This window comes from Lagenorhynchus albirostris, chromosome 18, assembly GCF_949774975.1.
Source record: "Lagenorhynchus albirostris chromosome 18, mLagAlb1.1, whole genome shotgun sequence".
NCBI lineage: Eukaryota > Metazoa > Chordata > Mammalia > Artiodactyla > Delphinidae > Lagenorhynchus > Lagenorhynchus albirostris.
In genome coordinates this window covers 25,168,633-25,187,659 of record NC_083112.1, presented here as the reverse complement: position 1 = coordinate 25,187,659, position 19,027 = coordinate 25,168,633, and the positions used below count along the sequence as shown (strand labels likewise).

Here is a 19,027-nt window from a genome sequence, read left to right as displayed (position 1 = left end):
TATTTTCTGCCTTTTGTCTGTATTTTTTAAGTGTTAACCCACAAATTGAATATACCCTGTGCTTGGCAAATGAATACTAAGTGATTTTTCCTGGGGGGGAAAAAAAAACACTCTTATTAGAAAAATGGGCATTGGGCATGAAGAGGCACTTCACAAAATGTGGCCAAATACAAGAGATGTTCATTCTCACAACCTCAGAGCAGAGAAACAATACCATTTTTCACCTATTAGCAAAAAGTAAAATGATTAGGGAGGGTATGGGGAAATAAATGGTCTCATACTCTATTTTTGAGAGTATAAGAATAGCATTCCAGAGGCAATTTCACAACCAAAAGGTCTTTTTTTTAATCCATTTAATTTATATTTTTTAAAGATTTATTTATTTATTGGCTGTGTCCAGTCTTAGCTGCGGCACGCGGGATCTTCTGTTACGGCGCGTGGGCTCTTCAATGCAGCACTCGGGCTTCTCTCTAGTTGTGGCACACAGGCTCCAGAGAGCACGGGCTTTGTAGTTGCAGCACTCAGGCTCACTAGCTATGGCGTGAGGGCTTAGTTGCCCTGCGGCATGTGGGATCTTAGTTCCATGACCAAGGCTCAAACCTTCATCCCATGCACTGGAAGGTGGATTCTTAACTACTGGACTACCAGGGAAGTCCCCAAAAGGTCTTTATGTACCTTTTCAGTCTCAGTAATTTATTCTAACAAAACAAATAACATATACAAAGATACAGAGAGAAATTCAGTACCATCGTTCAAAACAGTAAAAAATTGAAAACAAACTGTTAAATAAATTAGGTGTTACAGAAACCATATCTCATTATATGGAGCGTACCATATTATTCAGCTGTTAAGAATGATTATCTATATAAAACAGTGTACCAAAAAAAAATCTCCACAATATATTTACATGAAATATGCAAGTCAGAAAACAGTATGTATCACTGCACAATTGACATTTATACATATATGGTCCACATTTCAGTATCTGAAGTAATGATCAACTGAAAGCTAACAGTACTTGTGCCGGTTAGTAAAATTTTTATGATTTGTATTATTCGTCTGTGATATTTGGTATTTAAGTAGCTTCTATGTGCCTGGCACTCTTCTGTAGACTCAGGATATAGTCAGTTTACCTGTAGACTCAAGTAAACAATTCGAACATAGTCCCTGCCCACATATGAAGGAAATCAACAAAGTGACAAAGGGTGACCAAGAAAACTTACTTTAGATAAGGGAAGGCCTCTCAGAAAACATGACAGCTGCTTTGAGACCTGAATGATAAGGTGGCAGTCATGTAAAAGGCTGGGGCAGAGTACTATCAGCAGAGGAAGTTGTAGGAGTGAACAAAGGCAAGGCAATAGGAGGAAGCACCATGGCCCTTAGAGAGCAGGGAGGAGGGAAGAAGTATGAAAAGTGGCTAAAGAAGGACTTACGGTGGGGGGGGGGTGCGGGGGGGACATGTGTATTACCCTTACAGTCAGGAAAAAAGATCAAGCTAGGTTCATGCTAAAAAACAAAAACACTACCACTACTCCAATCATACAGGCAGACAAAGTTATGAAAATCTTTCCTTGCTAAGTGCTTGACATACATACCTCATTTAATCCTCATGATAGAGCTATTAAAAAGCATTCAGGGACTTCCCTGGTGGTCCAGTGGGTAAGACTTCGCCTTCCCAATGCAGGGGACCCGGTTCGATCCCTGGTCAGGGAGCTAGATCCCACAGGCATGCCGCAACTAAGATCCTGCATGCCTCAACTAAGACCCGGTGCAGTCAAAATAAACAAACAAATAAATAAATGTTTTTTTTTAAAAAAAAAGGATTCAGAAGACTTCAAAGTAAAACATTCTTGGGATGATTCTCCAAAGACAGTCCACAAAACAGATGCATAAGAATCATCTAAAGACACACACACACACACACACACACACACACACACACACTTCTGAGTCCTACACCAAAGACTCAAATTAGTTGGTCTTAAGTGAACCCAGGATTCTGCAATATTTACTGCCCAGATGACCAGAAATTAGTATAGTGACAAACAGACCTTTGTACCTCACCAGGCAGGTCTGATTGCACCTGTGTGTACACAGTCCCACAATACCATATCTAGATTAAGTCAATGGGTTCACATCTGTATTCAGTAGATCCTATTTAGGGAATCAGCAACGTGTGTAATACATTTTTCAAATATTTCACAGATCTAAAGAAGATTTTTATTTTAATTCAAGCTTTTCTTTAAAAAAAAAAAGCTTCCGTTATTTGACACCCCAACTGTCACATACACCTCAATCCCTTCTACCATCCTTTCTCACTCCCTTCACAGCCAACCTTCCTCAAAGATTTGTCTATACTCCATTTCTTCATTTCCCACACATTCTCTGACTCATTCTCGTCTATCAAATCTAATCCTGCCTGTACTATGCCACTAAATCTCTTCTAACTAAGGTCAGTGACCACACTGGGCTAAACCCAATTAACACTTTCAGAGCTTGTTTTGTTAGACTCGTAAGTCTCATTCCTGGTTTTCCCCCAATGCTGCACTACTCTTCCTCAGCTTTCTCTGCCCCACTTCCTCTATCTCATGACTGAACACTGGATGTCCTAAAGGTTCCGTTGAAAAGCCTCTTTTCACTCCAGACTCTCCCTTTGGCAAACTCATCCATTTCTACGGTTTCAACTAACAAGTCAGAATATAAAGGTAAAAATCGCCTCTACTCAATTACCCTTGACAATTCCCTTAAATTCACCCTTTAAGTACATCTTACCACATTAACAGGCCACACTGGCAACCAATATATCATCTGAATAAACATAACTGAACCACTTTTCCTTCTGACATTCAAGCACCAGATTAAGGAGGTAATTTACATTTAAAGGGTACACTGTATAAAAAGACACATTTTTTTTTCTTACTTCCACTCCATTTCACCTCCATACTCCCTGGCTTGAAACACAGCAATGTCTAACCACTCTGTTTAAGGTAAAACTCAAAATCCTTAACATGACCTACAATGCCTTATATGGTCTGATACTTGCCATCCTCATCTCCCATCACATTTCACATTAAGCCCTCAGCACCTTCTTCCATTTTCCAAAGCATAATACCCTTTCTTTCCTGCTCTGGAGCATTTCCAGAATGCTACTCCCTCAGCCTCCCATCACTTTCCATCCCTCTCTTTCTCCTAGCCAGTGCTTACCCATCCTTCAAATCCCACTTCAATGCCATTTCCTTAGGGAAGCCTTTTCACTACAGCCGCCTTTCCACCTACTCGTTAGTTGTCTCCCTGTTCTGCATGTAACACTCAAACACACTTTTTACTTGTTCAATCAATGTCTATCTTTCCCACTAAGAGGTAGGCTTCATGAGGATCTTGTCTGATTTTTTCGTTGTTACATCCCAAGCATCTAAATATTGACCAAATCAAGTAACTTCAATCTCCTTACAGATGCTTTTTACTCTTACAATTTGCATATCCAAATACAAATTCAAATTTTCCTTTTTAAAAAATTATGGTAAAATTAACCATTGAAGTGTACAGTTTAGTAGTAACAAGTACATTCATATTGTTTTCCAACCAATCTCCATAATTCATTTTATCTTGCAAAACTGAAACTCTGTATCCATTAAATGACTCCCTATTCCTCCTCTCCCCAGCCCCTGGCAATCAACATTCTACTGCTGTCTCTATGATTCTGACTACTCTAGTTACCACATGTAAGTGGAATCATGGCAGTATTTATCTTTTTGTGACTGGTTTATTTCACTTAGCATAATGTTCTCCAAGTTCATTCATGTTGTAGCACGTGTCGGAATTTCCCTCCTCTTTAAGGCTGAAAAATATTCCCATGTAAGTGTATGCCACATTTTGTTTAACCATTTATCCACTTATGCACACTTAGGTTACTTCTACCTTTTCGCTACTGTAAATAATGCTACTAAGAACATGGGAGTACAGCATCTCTTTGAGACTGCTTTTAATTCTTTGGGGTATATAGGTAGAAACAGAATTGCTGGATCATTTGGTAATTCTATTTCTAATTTTCTGAAGAACCACCAAACTGTTTTCCGTAGTGGTTGTACCATTTTACGTTCCTATGAACAGAACACAAGGGCTCTAATTTCCTCAAATCCTCACCAACTCTTGTTATTTGGTTTTTTGGGTTTTTTTGATAGTAGCTATCCTAATGAGTGTGAGGTGGCAGATTTACTTTTATATAAACTTTATGTGCTTTCTTTTTCCTACAAACTTGTAAAAAGCCCTCTTAAAATATGTTCCATGAACTAGTAAAAAACAATTCTAGAAGGTATTGAAAATAGAAAAGAAGAAACAGTCTTTCAAAGCAGGATTTAAGGGACAATAAAATTGTGGTTCAGGGGACTTCCCTGGTGGTGCAGTGGTTAAGAATCCACCTGTCAATGCAGGGGACATGGGTTCGATCCCTCGTCTGGGAAGATCCCACATGCCGTGGAGCAACTAAGCCTGTGCGCCACAACTACTGAGCCTGCGCTCTAGAGCCCGTGAGCCACAACTACTGAGCTCGCGTGCTGCAACTACTGAAGCCTGCATGCCTAGAGCCCGCACTCCGCAACAAGAGAAGCCACTGCAATGAGAAGCCCGTGCACCGCAACAAAGAGTAGCCCCTGCTCACCGCAACTAGAGAAAGCCCACACACAGCAACGAAGACCTAACGCAGCCAAAAAAATAAATCAGTTAATTAAAAAACAATTGTGGTTCATGTGAAAGGGCAAAAAAAACAGGGAGAATAAATAATGCAAAGGCATTCCCTCTCATATCTGAAATTTCCTGATGCCAACTGCCTGCAAGAAGTTTTGAATTCCTTAAGCCTATGTTCGGCCTTCCAACAGGATGCTTCCCCTCCCCCTACCTGCCACCTGTTTTCTGGGACAGACCCTTCCCATCATACTCTTCCTTTCCACTTCAGCTCTGTGACTGGGTCAGTGCCTGCCCTACTCAGGGGATGACTCAGTGGCAGGGCCCCATCCTTCCCAGGTAATAGGGTCACTGGGTCCCTTGGCATAGGAAGGTATCAGTGATAAGCACAGATGGGGCAAAACAAATCCCATTACAACCTTGAAAACTTGAATTAAGTGTTTAATTAAATCTGGAAACAGATAAAAAGCTTCACACAAAGCAATATATCAACACATCCTAAATCAGAAATGTATCCTGATCTTGGGATTTTGAACCCAAAAGAAACTTTAAATTAAAAGATTAAACTACAATATTTAAGACTATCTAGAAGACCCTCTGGATCTAGAAGTCACTAGGCTAAGTACCTCCCTAGACATCTAAAATAAAGCAAAAAAAAAAAAAAAAAGGTTCAAATCAAAGGTATTTATTTAATAGTGAATAATCTGCATTCTAAAATAAAAGACCTATTAAGATTTGTAAACACACACCCAACAGACACACAAAACTCATGAGACAGTTGTTATTGTTATTATCAAAATTCAAGTCATCTATGCTGGAATTATTTTTCAAAAAACAAAATGTTTTATACTTAGTTATGAAAATGAACCCATGCTTGGAAAGTAAAAGGGAACACTAACTACCATTAATCCTAAAAGAATCACCATTCTAGCATTAAAAAGGCAGATACCACGTGATAAAGTTTAAGTGCAGGCTAAATATTAAGCTAAAAATGTCTTTATATAAGTTCAATTCCATAGTTTTAAAAATGATATGATAATTAAACCATTAAAGAAGGTTAGAAAACAGAAATATACCTCTAATTTTACTGGCTCTTTGTCCCAATACTTAGGAAAGGAGCAAATAGACCATGAAGTATTTTGAAAGTTACTTTCCTTAAACAGTACCTAAATAATACTGTTTTTTATATGGCAATGTACCTTGCAGACCTAGATAAGCATTTGCATTTTCACCATTAATAGTCTACTTCAAATCACACCATATACATCAACTGTGGAATATAAGATATAAATGTAGGAAAAAATAGTTCAGAAAAGTCACAATCTCATCTATTTACTTTGAAAAGGTTAAACAAAACCTAATATTGAAAGTCTATTATCAGGTTTGTCATGCTACACTTTTGAGAAAAAAAACTCAGAAATATTTGAATATTTTAAACCATTAACATTACATTTGAAAATCTCTCCATGACCAAAACATAAGGTCCCTAAAGTGAAAGGGGTAGGGGTTCAGTAGATGCGCCATTCGTTCTCTTCCTCATCCTGGATATCACATTCAGAAAGGATGCATGACTGTGATCTCAGAATGGGGCTTCAGCCCACTTCTGCTTTACCGCTAACACAAACTTCCAGCGCTAAATGGCGACCCCACCCCTCCAGACTCCTCAGGGAAAACAAGCGTGTAAGCCATTTACAACATTAGGCTGTAAGCAGCTCATCTGCTGGGAAAGTTTTATTCTGCAGAGTTCTAGACAAAACCATTTCCTGAGTTGCAGAGAGCAAACAATTTTTTCACACCCACAATTTCATTTTGATTCAAGCTAGTTTACCAGTTTAATTTGTGAGCAGACTGCCCTTCTAAATAAATAACCTGTAATAAAAGCCAAGTTATTTACAAAAATACAATGAAGGCAATTCTTCAAAGCATGGCGAATTTCTAACAATAGAATCCTACTCTATAAAAATGGGAAGGGAAAGCCACTTTCACTTAAGAGGAAAAAAATGATGGGGTACACTTTCACATATTTTTCTCTTTTTTTAATATTTATTTTCTTCAAAACAAGTGTTTATATTATTTTTTTTATTTTTTTTGGCTGCGTTGCATCTTCGTTACTGCGCGCGGGCTTTCTCTAGTTACGGTGAGTGGGAGCTACTCTTTGTTGCGGTGCATGGGCTTCTCATTGTGGTGGCTTCTCTTGTTGCGGAGCGCAGGCTCTAGGGCCGTGGGCTTCAGTAGTTGCGCCATGCGGGCTCAGCAGTTGTGGTTCGCGGGCTCTAGAGCACAGGCTCAGTAGTTGTGGTGCATGGGCTTAGTTGCTCCACAGCACGTGGGATCTTCCAGGACCAGGGATCGAACCCATGTCTCCTGCATTGGCTGGTGATTCTTAACCACTGTGCCACCAGGGAAGTCCTCACATATTTTTCAAGAAATATAACTCTCAAGGACATATGTATAAAATAGGATAAAATATACAAGAAAAACGTACCACCTTACAACAGGCATACATGCCACCATGTTTTAAAAAACACACTCTTTGATATGAAATTTCTAGAGAAAGAAGTATGCCATCTAAAAGGCATTTCTGAATTTCTTTGCAACATTTTAAAGCTACTGATTTCATTTAAATTCCGTTTATTTAAAAGCCCCAGAAAAAGTTCAGAAAAAAAACTAATTTCAACTTTCTATTTAATGAGCATAACCACATATACCAATATGGAAGAACCATAATCAGTTCTATAATAGTTAATTTCAAGTGGATCAAGTTTTATTATAATTTTTGAGGATTTCAGTTCTAAGTTATATTGTCCACAGGGTGGCAGTCTCACAGTCTTAATTTTATCTCTGAATTCAAGGTACAATTTCAGTGATCAAAAAGACACACACACACACACACACACACACACACACACACTGGTGGGCAATAATAATTTACTGTCTGGCCAACAATCGCAAAAATTGTCTGTCCTTTCCAAAAAAAATCTATGCTTCCTAACTTCCCTATTTCTTTGAGGAGTATTTATACTCCTGACATCTTAAATTTTTCCTTCAATGCACCTCTTCTTTTTAATCCTTTATATTCTTTTGCCACCACCCTATTTAGAGAGACACTAGAGGCAAGGAGAGTTGTTAGATTATTACTGTACTGCAGAAGACCCCCCAACCTTGGTCAGTGTGGACACCACAGACACAACCCTTCCATCCCCCAGTTCATCCTGTACACTACTGCCAAATTAATTTCATTAAAACACGTATCATATTACCAGAAATTCCTTCTTTTAGCTAAGTAAACTCCTTACTCCAAAATTCAAGGACCTTCACAATCACAACCTTCCAAAATCTCCTAAGTGCTCTGCAAGAGTCAAGGGGATTTAGGAAATAAACTTCACTTTGAATATACCTTGCAACTTCCTGGTTTTCATTCATTCATTCATTCATTCAAATATTTTCTGAATGCTCAACAAGTGCCAAGCACTGCCCCAAGTGCTGATGATACAGAACGGGGGGGAAAAGTCAAAGTCCCTGCTCCGAAGATATTCTCCTGACAGGACAGTCTTGGGTTGAGAGCTATCAGGGGAAGGGGGATAAACCCCCAGGTACTTCCAGCTCTCTGCCAGCAAGGGATACAACTCTTCCCAAGTATGAGCCATCAGAAGCACACTAGGGGTTGGGAGGGATGATAAAAAGACATCAGAGGAGATCTGCCAGCACTGACATTGTCTGCTACAGACCGTAGCCTATTCTTGCACTCTTACACTATACTACTATACTACTACTGGTCCATTCCTATACTATTTGTACTCTCAGCTCAGCCAAAATGTGCTAGCAACTGTTTAGGGACCTCTGTTCCTGCCTGCTTCCTTCTTATAGCCTTGTCTCCCGCTCAATTATCTCCACCCGCAAAGCATAAGCAGCCTTCCAAGCCAATCTCAAATGCTGCCTCCTAGAGGCCTTTCCCCATTCTCTTCACACAAACCCAGATGTGACATTTTAGAGACCTTCAAACCCCTGTAACCCTTGGCTTAGTCTCCTCTAAGCATTTATTACACTATGCACTGTATCGTAATTATCTGTATACTTCAACCTCCTTCGTCTGTTATTTACTGAGCTCTTGCTACATTCCTGGACTATCTAGGAGCTAGAGTTGCAGTGTTAAATCAGTCCATTATTATTTTTAAATATTTAATATCCAAATGATAAACGTAAAATGTAGACAAAATATTCTATATTTTTGATTGCCTCAATCTTTTTTTAACAGTTTTGCTGAGATATAATTTACATACCATGAAGTTCACCCACACAAAGAGTAGAACTCAATGTTTTTTAGTATATTTACAGAGTTGTGCAACAATCATCATAATGTAATTTTAGGACACTGTAATCACCCTAAAAAGAAACCTTGGACCTACATTAGCAATCACTTCCCATCCCCCGTGTCATCCTCCCCCACCCCGGCCAATCCTAGGCAACCATAATCCATCCTCTTTCTCTACAGATTTGTCTATTCTGGGCATTTCATATAAATGGACTCATACAAAATGTGGTCTTTTGGACCTGGCTTCTTTTGTTTAGCATAATGTTCTTGAGATTGATCCATGCTGTGGTATATATCACTACTTCATCCCTTTTTATTGCCAAAAAATATTTGATTGTATGGGTACACTGCATTCTATTCATTCATTCCTCAGTTGACAGACATTAGGGTTATCTGTCACTTTCTGCTTATGAATGCTGCTATAAACAATTGTGTACAAGTTCTTGCATGGACATGTTTTAATCTGTCTTGGGTATACACCTAGGAGTGGAACTGCTGGGTCACATGGCAACTCTATGTTTAACATTTTGAGAGAACTGCCAAACAGTTTCCCAAAGTGGCTGCACCATTTTACATTTCCCCCAGCAACCTATGACGGTACCAACTTCTTCATTACTGTTTGACTCTTACAGAACAAGAGTGATCTCACTACACAGTATCCTTACTCTCATGGAACTTATATTCTAGTAGAATAAGACAAGAAATAAACAGGAACAAACATGTTTATTTCAGATACGCAAAAGAAGAAAATAAAGCAGCATAAAGTAACCAGACAGTAACCAGAAAAGGGAGTCTCTAGTGAGGGTAAACAGAAAGGCCTCTCTGATAAGGTAACGCTGACAGGAGTGAGATGTGCAGAGCTGGAGGGGGAATACTGCAGGCAGTGGAAACAGCAAGACATAAGACTGAGAAAAGAACAAGTATGGCACATTCAAGGAACAAAAAGCAAGAAGCCAGTGCAGCTAAAGTACAGTGAAAAGGGAGAGGAGGGAGGAGGTGGCGCTGAGGACCCAAGTAGAGGCTAGACAATGTTAGGCTCAGAGACCAGGGTAAAGTCTTTGGATTTTAAAATGCCATCGTCATTTTCCCAACCCTTACATTTCTTTACGTACAGGTGTTCATCTATGCAAACGTTTACTGAACTGTCGTACATCTTCTAGCTGCACCTAATAGTAACAAATAGTAAAGAGACTATTTGGGTAATCCACACCACTCATTTAGTATCACTTTATTTTGTGGCTCAAGAGAGAACATGTAAAACATGACTACCAATGGTGTTTTGGAAGCAAGGCACAAGCTTATGAATGAATCCTTACAAAGTTATCACCTAGTCCTGACCAATTTAAGGTGTATGCTTCACCGACAGTAACTAGCAGCTCTGTCTTAGACTATTTCCAGTAAGAATATAGTTGCAGATCATTCTCATAATCTAAACCTAGATTTCATTCTTTTAAATGTTAATTTTCTCCACTCCATTGGTTAAAAATTAATATCTAATTGCTAAACATAAAACCCATGGGCACAAAATATTCTACATGTTTCTATATTGTTTGACTCATAAAAAAAAGAATTTTTCACATATTATGCTATATTTAGTTTCTTCAAAGAGACGCAAAATGTTTTAAAAACTCTAGTGACATAAATGCCATAAAACAACTTGTTACCTAGTCAAAATTTATCCAGTTAAACTTCCCTTTTTACCATCCCAACTTGACCCCCATGGCTCTCCCTCCAGGCACTGTGTGCTCCTACCCAGCCAGGCTACTAGCCAGCCTCACACTTGTTGCCCCAACCTCCGCTTTCTGATACACATTCCCCACCAGGAGAAATCCAACCTGTTCTTCAAGGTCCAGGGCAAACACTCTCCCTTCCTTGTCTGGTCTCTAGTCCTCTTCCCTGAGTAGAAGTGACTTCTCACCTATGTGCTCTTGAAGGAATTCTGCAACTCAGATGCTGCCCTAGCCAACTGTGCCTGGTACACAACAACATATAAGTCTATGTCTCGGACAGATGTATTGTCACCAAACTACTCCTCTCAGCATACCCTCAAATATATATAAAGCTATTTGCAATTATACCGGGTGCTCAGTTGAAAATCACATCCATTTTAGCACAATTTGATACCAAGTCGTCACAAGATGCGAGGTCAAGATTGAAGCTCTTCTGGAGGCAATTAAGGCAGAAGGATCTTTCCTTCCTTCCACGCTCAGGCCTAATTCTTTAGTAAATGGTTTCTGAACAATGACACAATCCTCTATTTAAATGAAACTTTTCCACTCTTATTACCGACACAAGAATTGCTCAACAATTCTTTTAACTCTCAAGTTTGTGAGTGGTATGTATCATCAAGAATTTATGGCTCTAAACCCAGAGCACAGAGAAGGTGAAAGATCTACCACAAGGTCATACAGCTAATCAAAAGGGCCAAAATATGACTCCATTCAGGATTCTCTCCAAAACCTCCTAACATGAAGAACCTGAACATCAGTTAACTTCCAAGACTATCTGATGATGCTTGGTGTAGAGAAAACGTTCAAATATTTGAACTAATGAAGATGATCTAAAACATTTTTAGTTGTGGAAGTTTATTTACAATGTGAAAGTAATTCATCCTTAATCATACTCTCCACATTAACAGATTATTTCAAAATTCACTGTGCAGTTAAAACTATCAAACACAGTTTGGGAAGGCACATACTAACAACTAATCCTTCTGCTCTGCGTAATGGCACTGACCAGAGACTCGTCCACAAGAGCCACTTTTTCCTTCTTCATTTGTTCCCGGAGGCCCAATAGACTAAACATCAGAGCTCACCCCATTTTCTAATTTCAGCTTGCATTTAAGATAACGCTTTTGTTTCATTTACAGCTCACATGCTGCTGACACAGCTGCCCCTTCTTTGTAATAAACACAGGGCTTCTATATTTAAAAATACAGTGAAACTTTGTTATAACATCCCCTCCCCAGTCTCCGGCCAATTTTCTCTCTTCCAAGCCCCACCTCCACCCCAGGATTTTCTATCCGCGGCGCTCAAAACGTTAGACCCTTTTGGAAAGTCACATTTCTTCTTTAAAGACATCTCATCCTAGTGGTATTTTTCTTCTCCACAGCGTGTGTGTGTTTTGGGGGGGGGGGCGGACGTGGGCGGAGAACGGGACGGACGCCCTTCCCCAGAGGCCTTCCCGAGCAGAAACACTCAAGTCTGTGGCTCCGGAGTCTGGGGTACTTTCTGAGAACTACGGCCGGCGCCCCCGATGTCAAGTTGGGATGACCTCGCAGGCCGGCCTCGGGGCGGGGCTCGGGCGCCGCGGGAGCCCGGGGTGGACACGCGGCCAATCCGGCTGCCGCGGGCAGCTGCGCGGTCAGGAGAGCGCACCCGCGGGCACCGAGGATCTCCGGACAGCCCTCGGCGCCTCCCCGCGCCCCCCCCCCCGCCAGGGGGCTGCTTTGTGTCGGGGGTGTTTCTAGTCAACACCCGGCCGAGACAACGGGGCTCCAAGCCGGGCGCGGGCTCCCGGGCGCCAAGGGCAGGGGGCAACACGCCCCGCTTCGCTTGGGACCGTCAGAAGGGGCCGGCCGAGGAGGAGGGTGTGGGCCCGAGGGGGGCACTGGGGACAGATAAGGAGAAGCCAGAGTTAATCATCACCTCCCGAGCGCTTGGAAAGGGACGGCCGGGGGCCGGAGGGGCGGGAGGGCGGCCCCGGGGAAAGTGAAACTCCTTCCCGGCAGCTCAGCCCCGCCAGCCTCCGGCAGGAGGAGAGGAACCCTGAGTACACTCGCTCCTCCAGCCCGCCCGGCGCGGCACTCGTGTCTCCCAAAGCCGCAGCCCAGTTCACGGCGTCACAAACAACTACTCGAACGCGCGTTTTCCACGAAATCACCTGGGGTAGGGGGCAGGAAAAAAGAGCCAGAGCCACTGGAAATAAAAATGAGTTAGTCCCCCCTGTCCAGTTCTAAAAAGAGATACACCGTTCCCATACCGGGAGTCGAACCCGGGCCGCCTGGGTGAAAACCAGGAATCCTAACCGCTAGACCATATGGGAAGTGCTGCTGAGAAAGCTGCGGTGACTCACCTGACAAGCGCAAACGCCGCCGCTCCCCAGCTCCACCGCCCACCGCCACTCCAGCCGCCGCCGCCGCCGCCGCCGCCTCTGCGCCACCCGAGTCGCTACCGCCGCTGCCCACGCGCTCGCGAGCCAGGGAACGCGCCCGACCCGAGCGCGCGGGCGTCCGGGGGGCGGGGCTGGGTCGCTCCGCCGCCTCAGGAAAGTTCTGAGGCAAGGCCGAGCCAAGCGACTCTCGGCTCCGAAACCAGCTGTTTCACCTCTTTTTTTTTTAACTCCGCCAACGGCCCCCAGCCTACAGGTCCGGGCTGCTCTGCTGGTCAAAGTGCGTGCGGACTAGTTGGCAAAGTTGAGGGCGGCGACGTCTCTGGGAACAGCTGTTTGCGTTCGGGGCGGAGGCGGCGCGCGAGCTCCTCGGCCACGAGCCAGCGAGCCTAGAAGAAGGGTGGAGGTTCTGGATCTCAGGGAAAAAAAGAGAAGGCGGGATGACGCGGGGACGTGAGGCTTGAGCTTCCCGTCTCTCAGCTCAGGTCCCGTCGCGCTTTCGCCCCTTCTCCGTGACCTCAACCCGTTTATAGCAACCCCACCTCTCCGGAGCCGGGAGTACCGCCCCTGGAGGGGGAGGGGAAGGAGAGGAAATTTCGAACGCGGATTGAGTCGTCTGGGTACCCGTAGTTGGGAACCGTGGAACACTGGTCCGGGGGAAGAAGGGAGGTGTCCGGGCTCGGAGGCTGCGGTGGGCCTCGCGGTGAGCTGGGCTCCGACTCGTCCCGCGTGGGGAACGCGAGCCTCAGCCGGGCCCGGAGCGACCCGCGGAGCGGCTGGTCCTGTCATGTGAGTCGGGTTTCAGGCTCTAAACAACGAGGTCTTGTTTCTCCGGGCGGCCCTTTCCCCCTCCGGGTCTCTAGCTCCGCCACCACCCCTCTCCCCCCGCCCTCGGCCGGGGGGCGTGACGGACGCTCCTTTAACTCGCTCGGGGTCTGCAGCGGACAGGCGGGGCCTGTTTTCTGGGCGGGGTGGGGATGCTACCCCGCAGAGCGCCCTGGGGGCCTGGAGCACGGGCTCTGGGAGGGAGGCTGGCGGCCCCTGGAGGTTGGACGGCCGCCGCAAAGCGACGGAGCGCTCCCGCCACCTACACGGTTGGGGGCCGAGAGCATCCTTCTGGTTTCTGTAGCGCTTGAACCGTGGGGTATTGTGAAATTGTAGGGTTGGGCTGCGGCCACCGCTGCCTCCTCCGCCTACTAGAAGCGGCCAGCCTTGGTTAGCCTATGAATTTATTTTTTATTTTTTGGTCTTGCCGGCCGAGGGATCCTTTGGCTTTTCTAATTCTCTTTTGCCATGAGGCTCAAGAACAAACTGTATTAACTGATAGTCTCAGAGGAACCACGGCCTCCCACCAGAGGTGTGTTATGTTTTGTTCTTTGGGTAGAAATAACTTGATTTAAAGTGAACTTTATGAGTTTCTTCATGTTTCAATTAACAGTAATCTCCAAAAATGCCAGAAAGGAACGGAAAGAATAGATAATCTTCTCCAAGATGTTCCTTATTTCTTCACATTGATGACAGTAACAAATGAGGCATTTTTTAAAAAGCTATTTTGTTTAAGGGCGTTTTAAATCCGTTGCAGACTTTTTCCACTCTACTGGCAACAGAATTTCAGTTGACTGATTTCATTCAGCTAAATAATAAAGCAGGGTGCTGTGTGTAACAAGTCAAGATTCAGTAGCAGAGGCTTATATTTTGGCCTTTTTAAGAAGTTGTAAATCATGCAAAAATTTACCTTTTTAAATTGTAAATAAACTTAAACTTGTTTTTCCTTTTCCAGGGCAGACTACTGGAAGTCCCAACCAAAGAAATTCTGTGATTACTGCAAGTGCTGGATAGCGGACAATAGGCCTGTATGATAATTTCTCTATTAAAGATTCTCATAATATTGTATTCATGTGAAATATTCCTTTTTGATCTAAACTCAGAGCTTACAAAACAGTTTCATATACATTGCTCTTGATTTTTCAAAACATCGAACAATTTTTGTTGTCTTTTCATTCCTTGTAGGAAAGCTGTGAGCCGCCTTCTTTTTCATCAGCCCAAATTTGATTATGTACTAAGCCAAATTATTTCTCTGTGGCCCTTCAGTCACATTAAGGAACTGGACATTGCGTGGGTCATCGCATTAATGTTTATGAAACACCTACGTTATGATGGTGCTGTTTGTAATGTTGTCGTATACAAAGAAAAGTAAAAGCAGAAAGCCCTTAATATGTAGAAAGAAGCGACATTGTACTTTTTCTTGTATGTTTTGTTTTAGAGATAGTTAAATATGTTTGATGCAGAGCTTTATATCTCTAAATGCTTAAATTTGAAAGAACATTGTTACCTTTGTCATGGAATGTGAAAATAGGAACCTTTAAGCACATTATTACTGTATGTCTTGGTCCAAATTCAGCTTTTAAGACATGAAACAAAAAGCACCATTGATTTTTGGTTTTTTCCCCATCTCATGCATGTCATACTCTATGTACATAGTACATAAACGGTAGGGTATCTTTTAAATGTATATTCATATCCTTATTATTTGGTAGAGTGGGAGGCACAGAAGAACAGTAGCCCCATCTTTAACAGTGTTATGTTTCTTTGATAGACATTTATTACTATTATCTGCAAAGAGTTTAAGGATTTTTTCTGTTCAGTTTTGTCTTGCTTTTTTTTTTGTCTTTTTGAATAGTTGCTAAAGTTCTTGACTATTTTGTTTGACTTAGCCATCCTAAAAAAAAAAAAAAATGCCACAAATTTTAAAAGCTACACAAATCACTGATAGTCTCTTCCCTGGAAGTATCCAAGCAATTCAGTGTTTTTGAGTGATCTAGAGCAGGGGTCCCCCACCCCCAGGCCTCTAGTGGTACTGGTCCACGGCCTGTTAGGAACCGGGCTGCACAGCAGGAGGTGAGTGGTGGGCGAGCAAGTGAAGCTTCATATGTATTTACAGCCGCTCCCCATCACTCACATTACCGCCTGAACCAACACCCCCCACCCCCCACCCCAGGGAAAAAATGTCTTCCACAGTCCCTGGTGCCAAAAAGTTTGGGGACCACCAATCCAGAGTAAATAATTCCTTCTAGGATAGTCTTTCTTCATCTTCTTGAATTGCTAATATACATTGATTTAACCTTTAGAAACAAAATTAATTTGTTTTTGAACAGGCCTTAAATATTCTTTGTGTAATATAACCAACTTTAGGAAACGAACATATGAAAAATAGAGGATGAATATTTGCTTTATGAAGTCACACTTTAAAGAGGAATTCACAGCAGTACTTTAGAATAATCAGGAAATGTGTTAGATAAGAATTGACTCACAAAACTTATTTTGAAAAGTTACCAGAAATTTCTTACTGCATACAACAACACATTTGTAATTTAGGGAGCATTCTGGCTGTTAAATAGGTAATAGCATTCACTCACCGACTCTGTCCCCATCCATCCATTTACCATCGTTCCTTATAGGTTACCACTTTTTAAATTTTCCATTGTTTCTATAGGCATAGATACAGGTTCTGATTCCAGCACGCATAGAAGGTAGCATGCTGTTTACACTGCCGTGCATCACAGTTGTTTTTTTTTAAACTGGACACCATATGCTGGAGCTCTTTCATCATCAGTATATAAGGAGTTTCTTTGTTCTCTGTTACAGCAGCCTAATTTTGACAGATAGTGCCAAGTTGCCCTGCATAGAAGTTTTACATTTTGTACCATTACCACATAGTAATAGTATTTGTTTACAATTTAGGAGGAGTTTTTTAACATCTACTTTTCTCGCAGTTTGGAAGAATAAGGTTCTAAGAATCATTGCTTATTCTCTGTGTCTTTTACCTAATGTGGCAAGTAGAGCAGTACAAATTCTAGAGATTCGCCGGTTTTGACATTTTATGTTGAGAGGTGTTTCTTGAAGTTAAGATTTTTTTTTCCACTCCTCCTTTGGCTTCATGTCTTGTTTGAGTCCTCTTTACAATCATATTCACTAGATTAGTCATCAGGGGTACCTTGTCTATTTCTCTATTAATATGGTCATCATAGTTTATTTTAAGCACCGAAGGAAATGTAGTCAGAGGGCATAATAATAAATAATGTGGTTTAGTTCCTTAGCATCATTTGATAAAAAGGACCAATTTGCATTAGAATTATTTTTATCTTTTCTGCCAATTGTAATTCAATTTTGTTATGTTCCATATATTTACTGTTACTTTGCTGTGAACATTATGTGTAGTTTTCCTTTGTATCTTCTTTTTTTTTTTATCTTCAAGAGCATTGAATTTCATGAAAGAGGAAAGAATCATAAGGAAAATGTGGCAAGGAGGATCAGTGAGGTAATCTAGTTTGTTTCTTTCTTTGCCAATTTCTCTATGTAAATATCAGCCCTTTATCTAGCTTTCACTTTTGTATGTGTCTTGCTCAGATTAAACAGAAAAGCCTGGATAAGGCAAAGGAAGAAGAAAAGGCATCAAAGGAGTTTGCTGCAATGGAGGCAGCTGCCCTGAAAGCATACCAAGAGGATTTGAAAAGGCTTGGCTTAGAGTCAGGTAAAAAAGGAGCCAGCATGTTTTAAAAGTAACATCAGAGGTCATGCTCAGTGAGCTCTTATTGTTTCCATAGAGAGGTTGTACACTCGGTATACTCTTAGTGCTTTGCCTGTACATCACAGCCCTATTGAGACTGTGGGACTTTTGCTTGTGCACTTTTGTTTTGCTTTTAAATCTTCATCTTTCAGTACCTCCATTCACAACAACTGTGTTACTCTTGGGGTTTCCTAGTCCTCGCTCTATCGTAGGTCAGCGGTTCATTTCCGAGACACTTGAGTTTTTATGTATTCTAATTATTTGGCTAAATGGATCTATTCATTTAAAAAATTGGCGTTGGCGCTTCCCTGGTGGCGCAGCGGTTGAGAGTCCGCCTGCCGATGCAGGGGACGCGGGTTCGTGCCCTGGTCCGGGAGGATCCCACATGCCGTGGAGCGGCTGGGCCTGTGAGCCATGGCCGCTGAGCCTGCGCGTCTGGAGCCTGTGCTCCGCAACGGGAGAGGCCACAACAGTGAGAGGCCCGCGTACCGCAAAAAAAAAAAAAAAATTGGCGTTGCATTATAACCCCCGTTCACTTTATCTATATGGTCAAAACTATGAATCATGTTTATTTATATAATTGAATTATAGTGAATTAACCTTGTGTGGACAAATCAATGACTTTACTACTAGAAGGTAGTTTTTTTTTTTACTTTTTAATTTTTTTATTGAATATATTGGATATGTATGTAACATGGTGTGTTACTTTGATACATTTATTGTAATGGGATTGCCATTATAGCAATATTTATCATATTACATAATTATAGTATGATATCATTGTCTATGTTCATTATATTGTTCATTAGACTTCTGGCTTACTTACTATTCATTGCAAGTTTGTACCCTTAAACAACATCAGTCTTATCCCTCCACTCCCCCATCCCCTATTTTGCTCTGTCTTTTACAAGTTTGACTTTTTTAGATTCCACATATAGGTGATACCATACAGTATTTGTCTTTCCGTATCTGGCTTATTTCACTTAGCATAATGTGCTCAGGGTTCATCCATGTTGTCGCAAATGGCACGGTATCCTCCCTTCTCATGGCTGAATTGTGTGTGTGTGTGTGTGTGTGTGTGTGTGTGTGTGTGTGTGTGTGTGCGCCACATCTTTTTTTATCCACTTATCTGTTGATGGGCATTTAGGCCGTTTCCTGTCTTAGCTATGAATAACTTAGCTGTGATAACACTGCAATAAGTATATATCTCTTCATAATCCAGTCTCATTTCCTTTGGGTATACACCCAGATGTGAATTAGTGGATGGTATAGTAGACCTATTTTTTAATTTTCTGAAGAACCTCCATACTGTTTTCCTCTGTGGTTGAACCAGTTTACATTCTCATCAGCAGTGTATG

General features: G+C 41.9%; 2 protein-coding genes and 1 non-coding gene across 3 annotated transcripts in view; 1 reads left to right on the top strand and 2 right to left on the bottom strand.

The window, feature by feature from the left end:
* The window catches only part of ELF1 (E74 like ETS transcription factor 1), a 104,550-nt gene extending 90,886 nt beyond the window's left edge, over positions 1-13,664 (bottom strand). Inside the window, exon 1 of the mRNA XM_060128668.1 lies at positions 13,067-13,664. The gene's annotated coding sequence lies outside the window, so the exon portion shown is untranslated. The remainder of the gene's footprint in view (positions 1-13,066) is intronic.
* Positions 12,965-13,036, bottom strand: TRNAE-UUC (transfer RNA glutamic acid (anticodon UUC)). Its single transcript has one exon. It is a non-coding gene; the product is annotated as a tRNA-Glu (tRNA).
* The window catches only part of WBP4 (WW domain binding protein 4), a 36,160-nt gene continuing 30,348 nt past the window's right edge, over positions 13,216-19,027 (top strand). Inside the window, exons 1-4 of the mRNA XM_060128674.1 lie at positions 13,216-13,891; positions 14,883-14,955; positions 17,358-17,420; positions 17,510-17,633. Of these exons, the coding sequence (XP_059984657.1) occupies positions 13,890-13,891; positions 14,883-14,955; positions 17,358-17,420; positions 17,510-17,633 (262 nt within the window). The 5' untranslated portion in view covers positions 13,216-13,889. The remainder of the gene's footprint in view (positions 13,892-14,882; positions 14,956-17,357; positions 17,421-17,509; positions 17,634-19,027) is intronic.